Source organism: Numenius arquata, chromosome Z, assembly GCF_964106895.1.
Source record: "Numenius arquata chromosome Z, bNumArq3.hap1.1, whole genome shotgun sequence".
Lineage (NCBI taxonomy): Eukaryota > Metazoa > Chordata > Aves > Charadriiformes > Scolopacidae > Numenius > Numenius arquata.
Genome location: NC_133616.1, coordinates 47,393,248 through 47,406,417, shown reverse-complemented (window position 1 = coordinate 47,406,417; position 13,170 = coordinate 47,393,248). Strand labels below are relative to the sequence as shown.

The following is a 13,170-nucleotide window of genomic DNA, read 5'->3' as shown; positions in this document are numbered from 1 at the left end:
AGTACAATAGGGTCTTTCTGGAGCCTTTTTTTCTGCAGGCTGACCAACCTCAACTCTCTCTGCCTGTTCCTCATAGGAGAGGTGTTCCATTCCTCTGATCATTTTTGTGGCCCTCCTCTGGACCTGCTCCAGCACACTCTTGTTTTTCCAATGCTGAGGGCTCCAAAGCAGGATGCAGTACCCCCTTCCAGGTGGGCTACCACTGGAGCGGAGTAGAAGGGCTGAATAAATGTCCCTCACTCTCTTCTCAGTTTTACTTGCCACAATTTATTGATAGTTTCAAATTTTGATTGCTTACATTCATATCTTTTATCACTGAGATTTGACTCAGAACAACATTGCTGTCTTAGCTTTTGCTGTCACAAAGGCTTTTGCATAGCCTTTCTGACAAACTGGCCCAGTTTTGATTTACACTGTTTGGCATCTTTGGATATTTAGGTTCTTCCTGATAATTACTTTTATTGCACTTTGCTAGTGTATATAAATGGGAGTTTCTAACTACATGAGCTCATTTCTTGGATTGCCTTGTTCAAGCACAGGAGCATTAAAGTTCAGAAGAAAAAGGTTCGATCCCAGCATTCATCCTCTTCCCCAGTTCTGTTACTCAAGAGACTTTTCTAGGATGCCAGGAGGGTTCTCACCAGGTAGTAATTCATCAACACTTTTTATCAGATATTCCTCCCAGCCCTCATCCTTGCCATCAGTCAATAAACTTAGAGAACAAAACTCTTGCCTTATTTACTTAAGTGTAAACCTACAGTTTTGTAATTCTCCATTTGTGAAAGAAAATGCCTTGCTTTTCAGCTTAAGAAAGGAAATAATGTCATATTTTGGTATTTCGGGTTTTTTGGTTGCTGTAAAACAATTCATTTGACTTTTCTAAGCCTAGGAAACCTCAGTTGCAGGTAGAAAATCTGCTTTGTAAGATGTGTAGCCAAGTTTATCCCTGATGCAACTTTATTGACTTCCAATTAAAATCAGCTTCTGTTAAATGATCCATATGTGAAATACACATCTTGGTTAATCAAAGGAAACCATCCTTTATGATGTGTGTTAGTGTAAATCTGGATTTTAACTTGCAAGCACTGCTTGCAGTTATTACGATTAAATATGCAAAAATAGACTAAATTTGAAGTTGGTATAAATGGTGATGCTGGCTAAATGGTATAATGAGCTGAATGTGAAGAAGTTGGTGTGAATATACATGTGTGAATTGTGGTTTGCATAACAACATGCTCAACTGTAGTCATAGGTTGGGATAAACATTTAGAGGGGTGTTGTTCATACAAAGGGGGAATCTTTATATCAGTTTCTATTCTCTGTAGTTCAGAGTTTTTAAAAGGAAGCAAAAGGAGCCTGGCACCTGGACATTAAGCCAGTTTGGAAAGCTTAAGCACCTGGTAATAAATTGTCTGCCAGAAAGATTAAGTTTTAAACCTGATATAACCCTCCAAATCCATTGTAAGAATACTGAGGTATTTTCTGTCATGGATTTGAGATTTGGGCCTTTTCCTCAGTCATTTCTGATTTTGTTCTTTTGTACCTATTTGCTAACTTCTATTTTCAATGTCTTAATAACAATGGTATTGTCACCCTTGTGAAGCTAAAGAATTATGAAAATGCATGCCCTTAAAACACATATCCTAGCAGACAGGAGCCTGGATGAGGAAATAATATATTCCTCATTCAGTATTGTAATGTATTCAGCATTGTAATGGATTTATATTGGTGGCCAAAGGGGAAGTCATAGGATAGTTAACCCCCAGAAACAAGGAAAACAATCTCATAGAATTTAAACTATATGTGAAGTGCGTAAGAATGAAAATCTTCTAGAAATGTAAACAATCTGAAGGAAAGCAAGTCTTTTCCTGTAAATTTAGTGTCTAAATCCAGGACAGATTACAGAACTATAATCTTCTTTATAGTTTAGCAATTGAAGTGACTAATAAATTGTTGACTAAACTGTAATCTGATTGTTCTAATGAATAACACTTCAATTTTTAACTTCTGCAGAAAAAATTTTTAACTTCTGCATTGTGTGTTACTTTCACAGAGGGCGTGAGGAAACCCCAATATATTGTCACTTAACTGACTTGAAACTGAATGTTATGACATTGTAGAAACAGAAATCAAGAATAATGAATGTTCATAAGGCAAAATTTGGTTGAATAATATATGAAAGATGCGTGATTGCTTAGATTATAAACCTAGCACAAATCAATCAATTTTAATGCATTAAAAATATCAATTGCTTAGAAAGTTTTCCCATAATTTAATTCTCAGTTTATTTATGAGTATTGCATAAAATGAAGGAGACTATTTATCAATTAGTATGTGCAAGTGACTGATGGAAACTTTAAACTTTGATTTAATCACTGCTAAGCTGGGTGAAACCAGCCTCCCAGTAACCATAGACACTCCATTAACTTGTCAGCCATCAAGACAAGCTGGCAAGTTGCTATTAAAATGGGGTTGAAAAACAGAGATTCATGAGTTGAAAAGAAGAATAAACTTCAGAAAAAGTATGTAGTTGCAAGATATGTTTAGTAAATTCACGTACTTTAAATAGAAGTACACCGTATGTGTACAAAATTTTTTTTCAAGCATATTAATTAAAATAGGAAGAACTAACTTCAAATAGAATCAAAAGATTTTATTTGTTATCTGTGTGTGCAACTTCAAGTCATCATGTTCTTAATACAAAGGAACTGTGCAATGCTTGGGTTTTTTAACAGAAATCAAGCATGAAACTTGCATGCTTTTGCAGGCTGAATGTAGATTTTTGGTATAGTGCATGCATCTGATCTTAATATTGGCGAGAGACAGTGGAAAATAGAGAGAGTTAAACATCTCCTAAGATGTTAATAAAAAAAAGTATCTGTAGACATAGGTTGTGTTGCTTGTGAAAATGATTATTTATGGTTTGCTTTTAGTTCACAAGGAAAGATATTTCATCAGCGGTTGTTAGAAAATACACTGAGAGCTAATTGAAAAAAATGCATGTTTTACATAAATGACACCAGCAAAAAGAAACATTAGAAAATTAAGGTGAGGATTGAAAGTCAATCATTCAGAAAGCGTAGGGATGGCAAAGTTATGTTCTTCTTATAAATCTTGGTTTAGCCCTGTGTGTTCATACATTTTGGCATAGTCTTGATTAACGTACACAACGTCTGCGTCCCCATAGAGACACTTGAGGACCTCCCTAGATCTCCGTAGAAACATCCACGCCACATAGCATCTGACAAGCCTTTCTGGTTTTCAACAGTATCCTTTTGATATTCTTCTCTGCATCACCATGCCCAGTCGTATGCTACAATGAAAAAGATTCTGCGAACCACTAAAATTAATCTTGCTGCCAGGATAGGACACATTGTAAAAAAGACTGTAAAGTGCTGGGTGGGGAGCTAACATGCTCTAATAGTGTTTCCTGCTGGACTGGGCAAACGTTTTATCTGTGTGATGATGCAGGTAGCAATCAGATGCTGGGAGGACAGCTGTCTGCTGGGCAGTCAGACAGGAGAGCTCCGGAGGAACCTTTGACAGATGAAAGCGTTGTGTGAACCAGAGTGGTGCAGTGCTGCAGGAAACATTTTGCAGCTGCTGAATGGTGATCCAGGCCAGGCTGTGGCTTCACACAGGCTGTTGGAGACATCTTGCTGCTTCTGCTACATGGCTATTCTATATGGATTATATGAAGAGATGGTCAGTAGAGGGCTGACAGAGTGCTTCTGGGACTGCATCTTTGTTGTAATCCCCCAAATCAACTACCATTAGAAACTAGTGTATCTGTGCCTCTTTCTCTTCTTTCCATGGGACGTAGTGCAGTATGATGAGGGGGAGTAGGCTACCTGGTGGCTTGCCTTGCAAAAACTTCTGAAAAATGTGGTACTAAAGGCAGAAGTACTTCTCTCAGCTGGCAGCAGTGCTGCCATACCATAATTGGTTTTTCAGGCATTTTTGTTTACTTCTGTTGTCTTTCTAACTTGCTTTGTCACTTCATTCTGAACAGAGCTCTGCCGTCACCAAATGAAATTTTTTTTTGCAGATGGGCTTTACAAATTATGTTCTCAGTGCAGTCTGCCTGACTATTCCTGTTGACTACAATACAACACCCCCCCTCCCCCCTCCTTTCAGTTGAAAAGTTCAAAATTGTCACCGAACTTACCACAGTGACACAGTATTCTGAGTAGGCTTTGGATACTATGGTACTGCAGGATGATGCTATGGAAGTGTAAGTGCATGACCTGAGGACCTGGTAGTGAAAGTTAAGTTGTCTGGTCTCATGTGCTGTGTGCCACAGATACAGTAGATACTATTGATGTGGACTGCCCAGCTTGTGGGTGCAAAGTCTGTTGTTTAACTCCCTGGGCTGGGTGTTCACAAGGTTTTCTTACTTGCTTAATGCTGCTGCACTGCCCTGCACAGATACTAAAAGGTGAAACAGTGTGGAAAAGGCTGTGGAGGCTGCAACAGAGCAGTTGAGGTGCACTGAAATCACAGAAGAGATAATATCACTTACTCTTCCTGAAGAAGTAATTTTAAGGAAAATCTCGTTTGACCTCATCTGTTTTAAGGTAGAGCATGTGAAATATTAGTGGACCCTTCATAGAAAGTAGTTGTGAGCATGCAAGATGTATCAGTGATTTAATTCTAGTTTAGTTACACTGGGAAGGTGTCAAAGGATGACTTTCCTGGTAAATATTCAGGACTCTGCCTGAACTGAGGGAGAAGCAGATTTTTTCATAAAGTGACTGATTTGACCAGTATTTGTAGAACTTGTGGCAGACCTGAAAAATAAACAATACAACACAAAAAGATATTTGCTTTTTTTGATGGACAATAAAGATTTTTGAAGACAAAATATCAAGTAGTTGTTTTCATGGGAAACAGGTGTTTCATGGAAGTATTGCAATCGACTCTAGGTTTCAATTATTAATACTAGTGAGTGACATGACTTAGGAAATGATGAGCCATGTGTTGGCATTTAAGAATGAAGATGACCCAAACAAATTTACTGGAGTTTTTTGTGTATTCACACTGATTTGCCATTTTACATAGTTTCATAATCTCACTAATTTTCTGTCTGGTTTGCTGGCTCTGAAAGAGTATGCCATTTGGTACTTCAGCCCAACCTCACTACAGCCCAGCTTCAGCCCCAAGAGGCTACTTGGCATCTCATTTTAGTGTGGAATCTGCATCATTAATGGAGAGCAGCAGGAAGAGTGAATTGTTTTTTCATGTGTTGATTTTCACATTGCAAGATGGCAAGGCCATGGCTGTCATGGCTTCCAACCCATGTCATGTGGGTTGGAAGGAGTATCATGATGCCCTGTCCAAACAAGACACCCAGCAACCCCACTCCAAATACTGTCCTGTTACTGTCCTTGCAGGGAGAAACCCTGTTAGGTTGTGTGCTGTATTCTCCTTAACTTCTGTTGGAACTGAGTAAGTGCTACCAGCATAGGTGGGAGGAGATACAACATGGCAGGAGTGGCTGTGTGAAGATGAGCATAGTGCAAATGAAGGCTGCTACATGGGAATTTTGAGGGGAGACTTGTCAATAGGAAAGAGGAGAGCTTAATGAAGAATTGAATTTACCTGAAAGGAGTGAAAAGTGGATGCGAGATTTTTCCTAGTATAGAGATTATCTCAAATTTAGTGTCATCTGTATCTTATGTTAACAATTTTTAGAACTTGCATTTTACTTGGAAATAAGTTTGTTGTATGTGTACCTGTTTTCAGGGGAGAGTCTGAATGGGCCATGCTTCTCTGACAGTGTTGCTTGAGAAAACTCAGTGGCATCTTCCCAGAGAGAAAACTTGTAATTTCTGGTTTGCAGTAGGTTCTGGTTTGCAGTCTTGGTTTTGTGGTAACAAATACATTATGAGAAATATGTTAGTGACATAAGGTGTAATATCAAATAAAGCATTTGGTGAAGAGTTGTGTAATGAGGCTCTTTCACTTCAGAAACTAAGTGAAAACACTGAAGGTGTATGTCAGGGAGCAGGATGGGCTGGCTGAGCTCAAATAGGGTGCTGAGCCCATGGGAGTCTGGGCAGGACAATTAAATCAGTGAAAACAAGATCATAAAAAAGACATAGAGAAACCAATAGCTGCTGGGTGGGAGACCAACAACCAGTCTGGAAAGGAGACTCACACAGTCTCACTGAGGACTACAGAAATACTTTTAATATTTTATCCAGAGCTGGTTGTTATGGTTGGTTATCTCTCTGCTTTTGAGGGTGGGGGAAAACAAAGAATTAAAAAACTTTCATTTGCCCTCAGTGTAAAATGACATGCATCTGCAATCTTGATTTTTTTAATTATTTTTTTTTAGTTCATTTGGCAATCTGTTTTATAACTATCTTTAAATATCTTTATGGGTTTATGTTGTTGCTGAGTATGAAGAATTTCTAGCCAGCACCTTGAAGTACTGGTAGAGTAGATTTTTCTTAAAGAATAATGGACAAATCCAGCAAAGGAAATTGAAAATAAACATGGAACAGAAGTCAAGCCTTTTATTTTAAAGAAACAAACACTTTTTCGCCTAGTGATATCCTTTTCATTAAGAAAACAATTGAATATGAACAACCTTGTCCCTGGCTATATTAGGAAGTGGATGTGTTTTCATTAGTATGCTGTGTTATTTTCTGTTCTTAATGTAATAAATACTCACTTGGTTAATTCAGGCAATAATTGCTAAGACTAGACTTTTCTAAATCTGTTTTTATATCATTTAACTTAACCTGTGCATTTGGGAAGTAGAATATGCCAAGTAGGAAATTCAATTGAAATTAGTAAGCGCTACCCCCCACACACACTCAATGAGAACAAACTAACATGACAAAGTCTATGTAATTACATTTGCCTCCTGTAAGCACAGAAAGCCACTTTTACATTATACTTTTTTTTTTACTGAATACTTATCTTAGGCAATTGCTGTTGTTCTCTCTTTTCTCCGTCTTCATTTCCAGAGACGCATCTGGATTTCTTCTATTAGATGTAGTCAGATAAGTGTTCACGAAAGGAAGAATGTATTCTAAGTAAGAACTCACATTTATTAGAGACAGTTCAAATTTTGAAGGAATCTCTTCAGAAGCTGTTAAATTTTGCTCATTTCAGCAACTTGCATGTGGAAACAATTGGGTTTTATGAGTTATGTGATGTGAATATTCCTTCAGAATTTTTTTCTTATGATCTTTTTTGAAAAATATTCTAAATTTATTGGGAAAGGGCATGAGTGAGATAAAGTGGTTGCCTTTAAGTCACTGCTGAGACTAACTGTAACTGTTTTACAATTAGTTTGCTAAATAATTATATCACTAATTATGATCAAGTGAAAATTCAAATCCCCACCAGCTACAGTTTCCATGACAAACAGGTTCATAAAGAAACCACAGAAAATTAATGTGGTGAAAATGCTACAGGTTTATCCTGGGTATGATGTCTTCTTTTATGAAGAAATGAATAAAAGGAGAAATTTAGTGGAGGTTAAGGCAAAATATCTCAAAGTATTTACATGAAGTTCTAAATCTTGGTTTAGATAAAGAGCTAAAAAATAAAAATAAAAAAAATCCACATCATCTTTAACTCCACCCAGGATTTAAATATGTTACATTTTAATTACTTAATAAATGTATGGACAAAGAAATTATTACATACATGGGCCTTTATGTATTTCTTTCAGCTCTTTCCACTTACTTTGCTCTGTAGAATAAACTTCATGTTTTGTGGCTTATGAACACCTATATAATTTCCCACCATTTTATTTTCAAATGAAAGTTTAAAATCCCTAAATAACAATTATTATTTTTTTCTGAATTAAAATATATGTGATATTTTATTTATTAGATGTTATGCATCTTGAAGCCTATACAAACCTAAGATTGGATTGTAGTTGTCTATTTCCACATAATACAGTGTTTATCAATTGTTGTGGGAGTTAGATGCATCTGTTCTTCTTGTTCTGTGTCCGTATGCTTTAAGAACTTTCCAACGTGCCTCTTACGTTGTATGAGTTTTTCTGAGTTAAATCCAAATCTGTGATTACAAAATGGATCTTTTATCATTTGTTGTACCCCATTCTCTAATAAAAACCACCACATGTTAACTGTGTCTGAATATTTGGAAATTTTGAAAAATATTATCATAAAATAACATTTTTTCTTATGAGATTGTTTGCAATCTACCATCTTGCTTTTCCATCCAACCTTACAGACGAGGTAGTAGCCTGATCCGAGAACAAAAAGGCAAATGAAAGATGACAAGGGGAACTGAATTGATATGATATCTTTCTTCATAATAACATGTTTTCCTGATTAAATACTGTAGGAGTTTTATATGTAGCTATGTATTTTGGTTTAAACTTCATCTTTGCGAAATGGTCTGTTTCCTGATTGAAACTGCATGTATATACATCATACTCTTTTACTTTTTTTGCCTGCAGATTGGTGGGTTGTTTTAAGAAGCACGTGTAAAATTATCATCTAACTGTACTTTATTGCTTCATATACAAATCTGTATATTCAGGCCTCGCAGAACAGAATCATGCGGAGTCATGAGTCATTTGGGTTAGATGGGACCCCAGGAGAATTTATAGTCCACATGAAATGAAATGAGGTGTATAAAACAAATAAACAAAACTCTGAGGTTTTGGCTTGAAGAGCTTTGTCTAACTACTCTGTAAAATTAATTATGAAAACTAGAGAAAAAGGGGAGTGAATAAATTAATAACTTTTAATAGTTATAATTAGTTACATATATCAAGTAATCTGTATCAATTTTTAAAATAGTTGCTAAATATTATCATGATGGTTTTGGTGCAACTATATCTTAAATTAGAATCATAGAATCATGGAATGATTTGGGTTGGAAAGGAGCTTTAAGGATCATCTACTTTCAAACCCCTGCCTCGGATAAGGACATCTTTCACTAGATCACATTTCTTAAATGGATTCATTAATTTTTACATGTACAAGTTTTGTGTTAACTTGTTCTTTTAGGAATACATTTCAATCTTTTTCTTTTTTTTTTAAGGTGCTGGCGGCTGGTCTCCACTTGTGTCCAATAAATATCAATGGCTCCAGATTGATCTTGGTGAAAGAACTGAGGTTACTGCTGTTGCTACTCAAGGTGGTTATGGGAGCTCCGATTGGGTAACAAGCTACCTTCTGATGTTTAGTGATAGCGGACAAAACTGGAAGCAATATCGTCAAGAAGAAAGCATTTGGGTATGTTCTTTCAATATCGAGAATTAAGTTTCTGAAGAAGACTTAAAATGCTTGTGCTATAGGTTGTTGCAAATATAAGCAAAGCAGTGGAATATAAAGAACAACACTGAAAGTTTTTAGGTAATTAAGTATACTAATTATTTTAGCTTTCGGCAAGATAAGAAAAGTTGTAAAAGCAAACAAACATCTAAAAATGTACTGCAAATCTCTTTAGTCTTGCTATATATGGTAAAGTTGTTTTCCCAAAGTATTTATCCCCATGTGTTAAAAAAATAATACTTGATTTGTTTTTTCTGGAACATTGAATCGGATTATAAAAATAAAAAGAAGCACCATAAAGAAATCAGAATCATAACCAAACAAATCCCAGACTATTTACAAACAAATAAATGCTAAGCAATATTTAATTTTTAGTCACCTAATGCAGAGTTTAGTTTCTGATGTTCCAACCCATTTATCTCCAATTAGCTTTGTAGATAATAATAACAATAACAACAATACCAATAATAATAAGAAGAAGCAGCCTTGCTATGCTCATCACCTTCTATTCATATGAATTTTCTTGAGAGCAAAGGATATGCAATACCACACAGATGGTGTCCAAAATCCACATGGAAAGTTGAATAATACAGTTCTAGGCCAGAGTGGCATCTTTCTTTTATCCCCAATTATTAGAGCTTGGACTAAAAAATATTGGTATTTGTGGTCTATCATTTTATCCTGCCAAGTTACTTCTATCCTTCTGTCCATAGAAAGAGCTTTTTAAATTTTACTAAGTTTTAGGCTCCAGTGGTTTCTTGCTGCAGTTAAACATTATGTTAAAATGTATTTCATTTTATGCATTTTAATTTTGTTGACTTTTAATTCAAACTGCTCTTGTCATGCTTATTGTCAAACCCATCTGTGATATAATGAGATTATGCAGGGCCTTACTTGTTGCATAATGATCCTTCTTTTTGAATTTGCTGCATACTTCTCCTTCAGATTGTGTTTTCATAACAAAGAGAAATAAATGAGTTTCTAACCCATATGGCTGTGGGGAGTGAGAAAAGAAAAACAATCTCCCAAATGTTAAATGAGAATAAGCTGCTACAATATTATCTTTGCCCATCTTCAGACAGACTGATAAAACAAATCTTAGAGGTAGAGCTGCTTGATGTCTTCAGTGAGGACTCTTTTGAAATCCCATAGTGGCATTGCAAAAAGTTATGTAGATAGTTACAGAATATTGCCACCAGTAAAATATCAAACAAAAGTTCCAAAAAATTGTTAAATGCTGTTGCAGACATTGAGATAAGGAGGTTGTCAGATCTGTAGGAGGGAAAAATAAGGCTTCAATACCATTATCTCAAGCTTGATGATTCTTTTAAAATGATTATGATTTTAAAATGAAATGATTTTAAAAATGATTATTTTAATGATTGCAATGCAGATTGGAGGTATGGCTTGCAGGCAGTGATGTAAGGATTCAAGGATGTAAACCATCAAATTCAGGGATAATCTACTGACCTTTTTTATGTGTCTTTATTTAGGACTTCTGCTTCTAGGGGAATGTATTTTCTCTTTTCTGAACTAATGCATAGATGTAGTCTTGGAATGAAACTCTTAAATCTGTATTTATTTTATAGATTTTCTCTGACTGTTATCTGTTTATGTTAAGTCTTCTTAAATGAAGTGCCCAAGTTAATTTCAGGCAAGAACATCCCACATGTTATGGTACTTACTGTGTTATTTCTATCCTCTTTTTAACTGAGTCATTGCCCTATTACAAGATTGCTTATCAGTGGTAACTTCTTTCCTTTTGTTTTTTTGGTTTTTACTCCTACTCTGCATTAGAAAGACAGATGCGCATTTTTGAGGGCCCTGGGTTGCTATAAGTATTTCAGAATTCTTCACCTTATGTAAGGATTTGCACTTTTTCTCTTTCTAACCACTCTTTCTAAACTTAATTATCTTTTGTACAATTTCACAGCTTCCTACTTTTTATTTTCCTTTTCAGAAGTTAGTTTTGAATTGTATTTGTCACCTTATGACTTATCTTAACTTAAGCTTCTGAAGCTCCTGTCATCAGTGGAGCTGATCACAGTTTTTTTACTCACTGCAAAATTTTTATAACAACAGAGATGCAAAGAGGACTATCTAGGCATCTGCAAATGATCTAGTTATAAAAACTCTCTCTCTAGTCTGTGAAAAGAGTAGGCTAATTCCTCTGACTTTAGATGTCTTTTATAGGTTGAAATTAATCATGTACAGCTATCTTACCCCTCCCTTCTGTCCCCTCTTCTGGCTGCCAAGTATGATTTGTCTTCACTTTTCTGCATATTAGGAACTGATTAGAAGGGGACCATAGTCCTTACCCATGCAATAAATCTTGATTTCAGTTTTCTCATTGACAGTTTACTGATGGATTCATAGATTCATAGATTCATAGATTGGTCCAGGCCGGAAGGGACCTCCAAAGGTCATCTAGTCCGACCTCCCCGCAGTCAGCAGGGACACCCATGGACTACATGTATACCTTACTATCTTATACCTGTAAGGAGTTTCTCTTTCCTGTACAGTCTATTTACTGTTTAAAACCCTTTAGTTACTAAAGATACTTTTGAAAGACTTTACAGTTACTAGGATTACTTTCATTGTAGATTAAGAATTATTAAGTATAGTTAGGTATAATTTTTTTAGTCATCTACTTCTCAGTTTGGCAAAAATATCTATTTGCTTACTCATTTTTATTTCTTTCCTTGCTGACATGACTATTACAGTCTTTTTTAAAGTTATCTCTAAGTATTTTCTGCATGGTTCTTGATATGTATGCTAAGATTTTTCAGGGAGCAATTCCTAGGATCAACATTAACAACTCTTTTGAAGTTAGTAGAGTTCTGGTCAAAATTTCTCAAGTGAAATAGTTGCTATTGATTGTAAAATACATATTTTTGGACAGAAATTTTTCCCTTTGAGAAGGATCAGTTTAATCTTGGAAGGAGATTAATTCAAATAATTTTTAGATTTTCTTTAATGTTACTGTAAATGTAAATCTATTTGAACAAGAAAAGTTGTATGTCTTTATGTGTATGTACTACAATCTATTTCTATTTTTTCCACTCTGTGTGGTGTAATTTCAGATACACTAAAGCCCAATCGCCCAAGCCCAAACTTTTGCATAGCTCCTTTTTTTACCTCTAAAATGAGCAGTGGTTGCTGATCTGTTTGTATACTAAGCTATCAGACTTTACTCTTGAGAGGACAATTCTTTGCACTTGTTTTCTTTCAAATTTCAGGATGAGTACAGTAAAACATCATAAAAAATGTATGGTAAACTTAAGCTTTGGTTCAAGAAACACTAAGAAAATTTTTATGTCTTTAAATATTACATTTAATAGTGGTACTGCTATTACTTCTTCCTAGCAATTTGTGTTCTATCATCATCTGTATATATCTATAAAGAGTATAATATTGCAAATGGTAGCTTATCTATTTGAGGCTATGTATATTAATGCTTTTAACTAGTGTAGTTTCTAGTTTTAACTAATTTCATAGTTTTGTATCACAAACATTTTTGTGCTGGGTACTCTTTCCTTAACATTACTAATTAAATATTTCTTTTAAAAGGAGAGTAGTAAGGTAACAGAGATTATATTATCCATCATTTTCAAAAGGTTAAGAGGGGGAAGAGGAGAGCAATTTACAGTTTGAATGGCAAGTTCCCCATTGCTGATAGTTTCAGTGAAAGCATGAGTGACACAGCTCATGGGGAAATGCATCAAAATGCCGTTCATTAGCAGGATCTTTGAAGAAGAAAAGAAATACAATTTCTTTTCAATTAAAACTTGACCAATTCTTCTCTGATACAGCTAGGAAAATACCCAAAAATTCAGCCTTCGGTTTTATGGGTTTGCTTTGTTTTTACATTATTTTTTTTTTCCTGGGAGAATAATGA

The 13,170-nt window shown here is 35.3% G+C and overlaps 1 protein-coding gene across 1 annotated transcript in view; it reads left to right on the top strand.

Annotated features, from left to right (window-relative positions):
- The window catches only part of CNTNAP4 (contactin associated protein family member 4), a 231,613-nt gene that overhangs the window by 74,452 nt on the left and 143,991 nt on the right, over window positions 1–13,170 (top strand). The window contains exon 3 of the mRNA XM_074166807.1: window positions 9,040–9,233. Within this exon, the coding sequence (XP_074022908.1) occupies window positions 9,040–9,233 (194 nt within the window). The remainder of the gene's footprint in view (window positions 1–9,039; window positions 9,234–13,170) is intronic.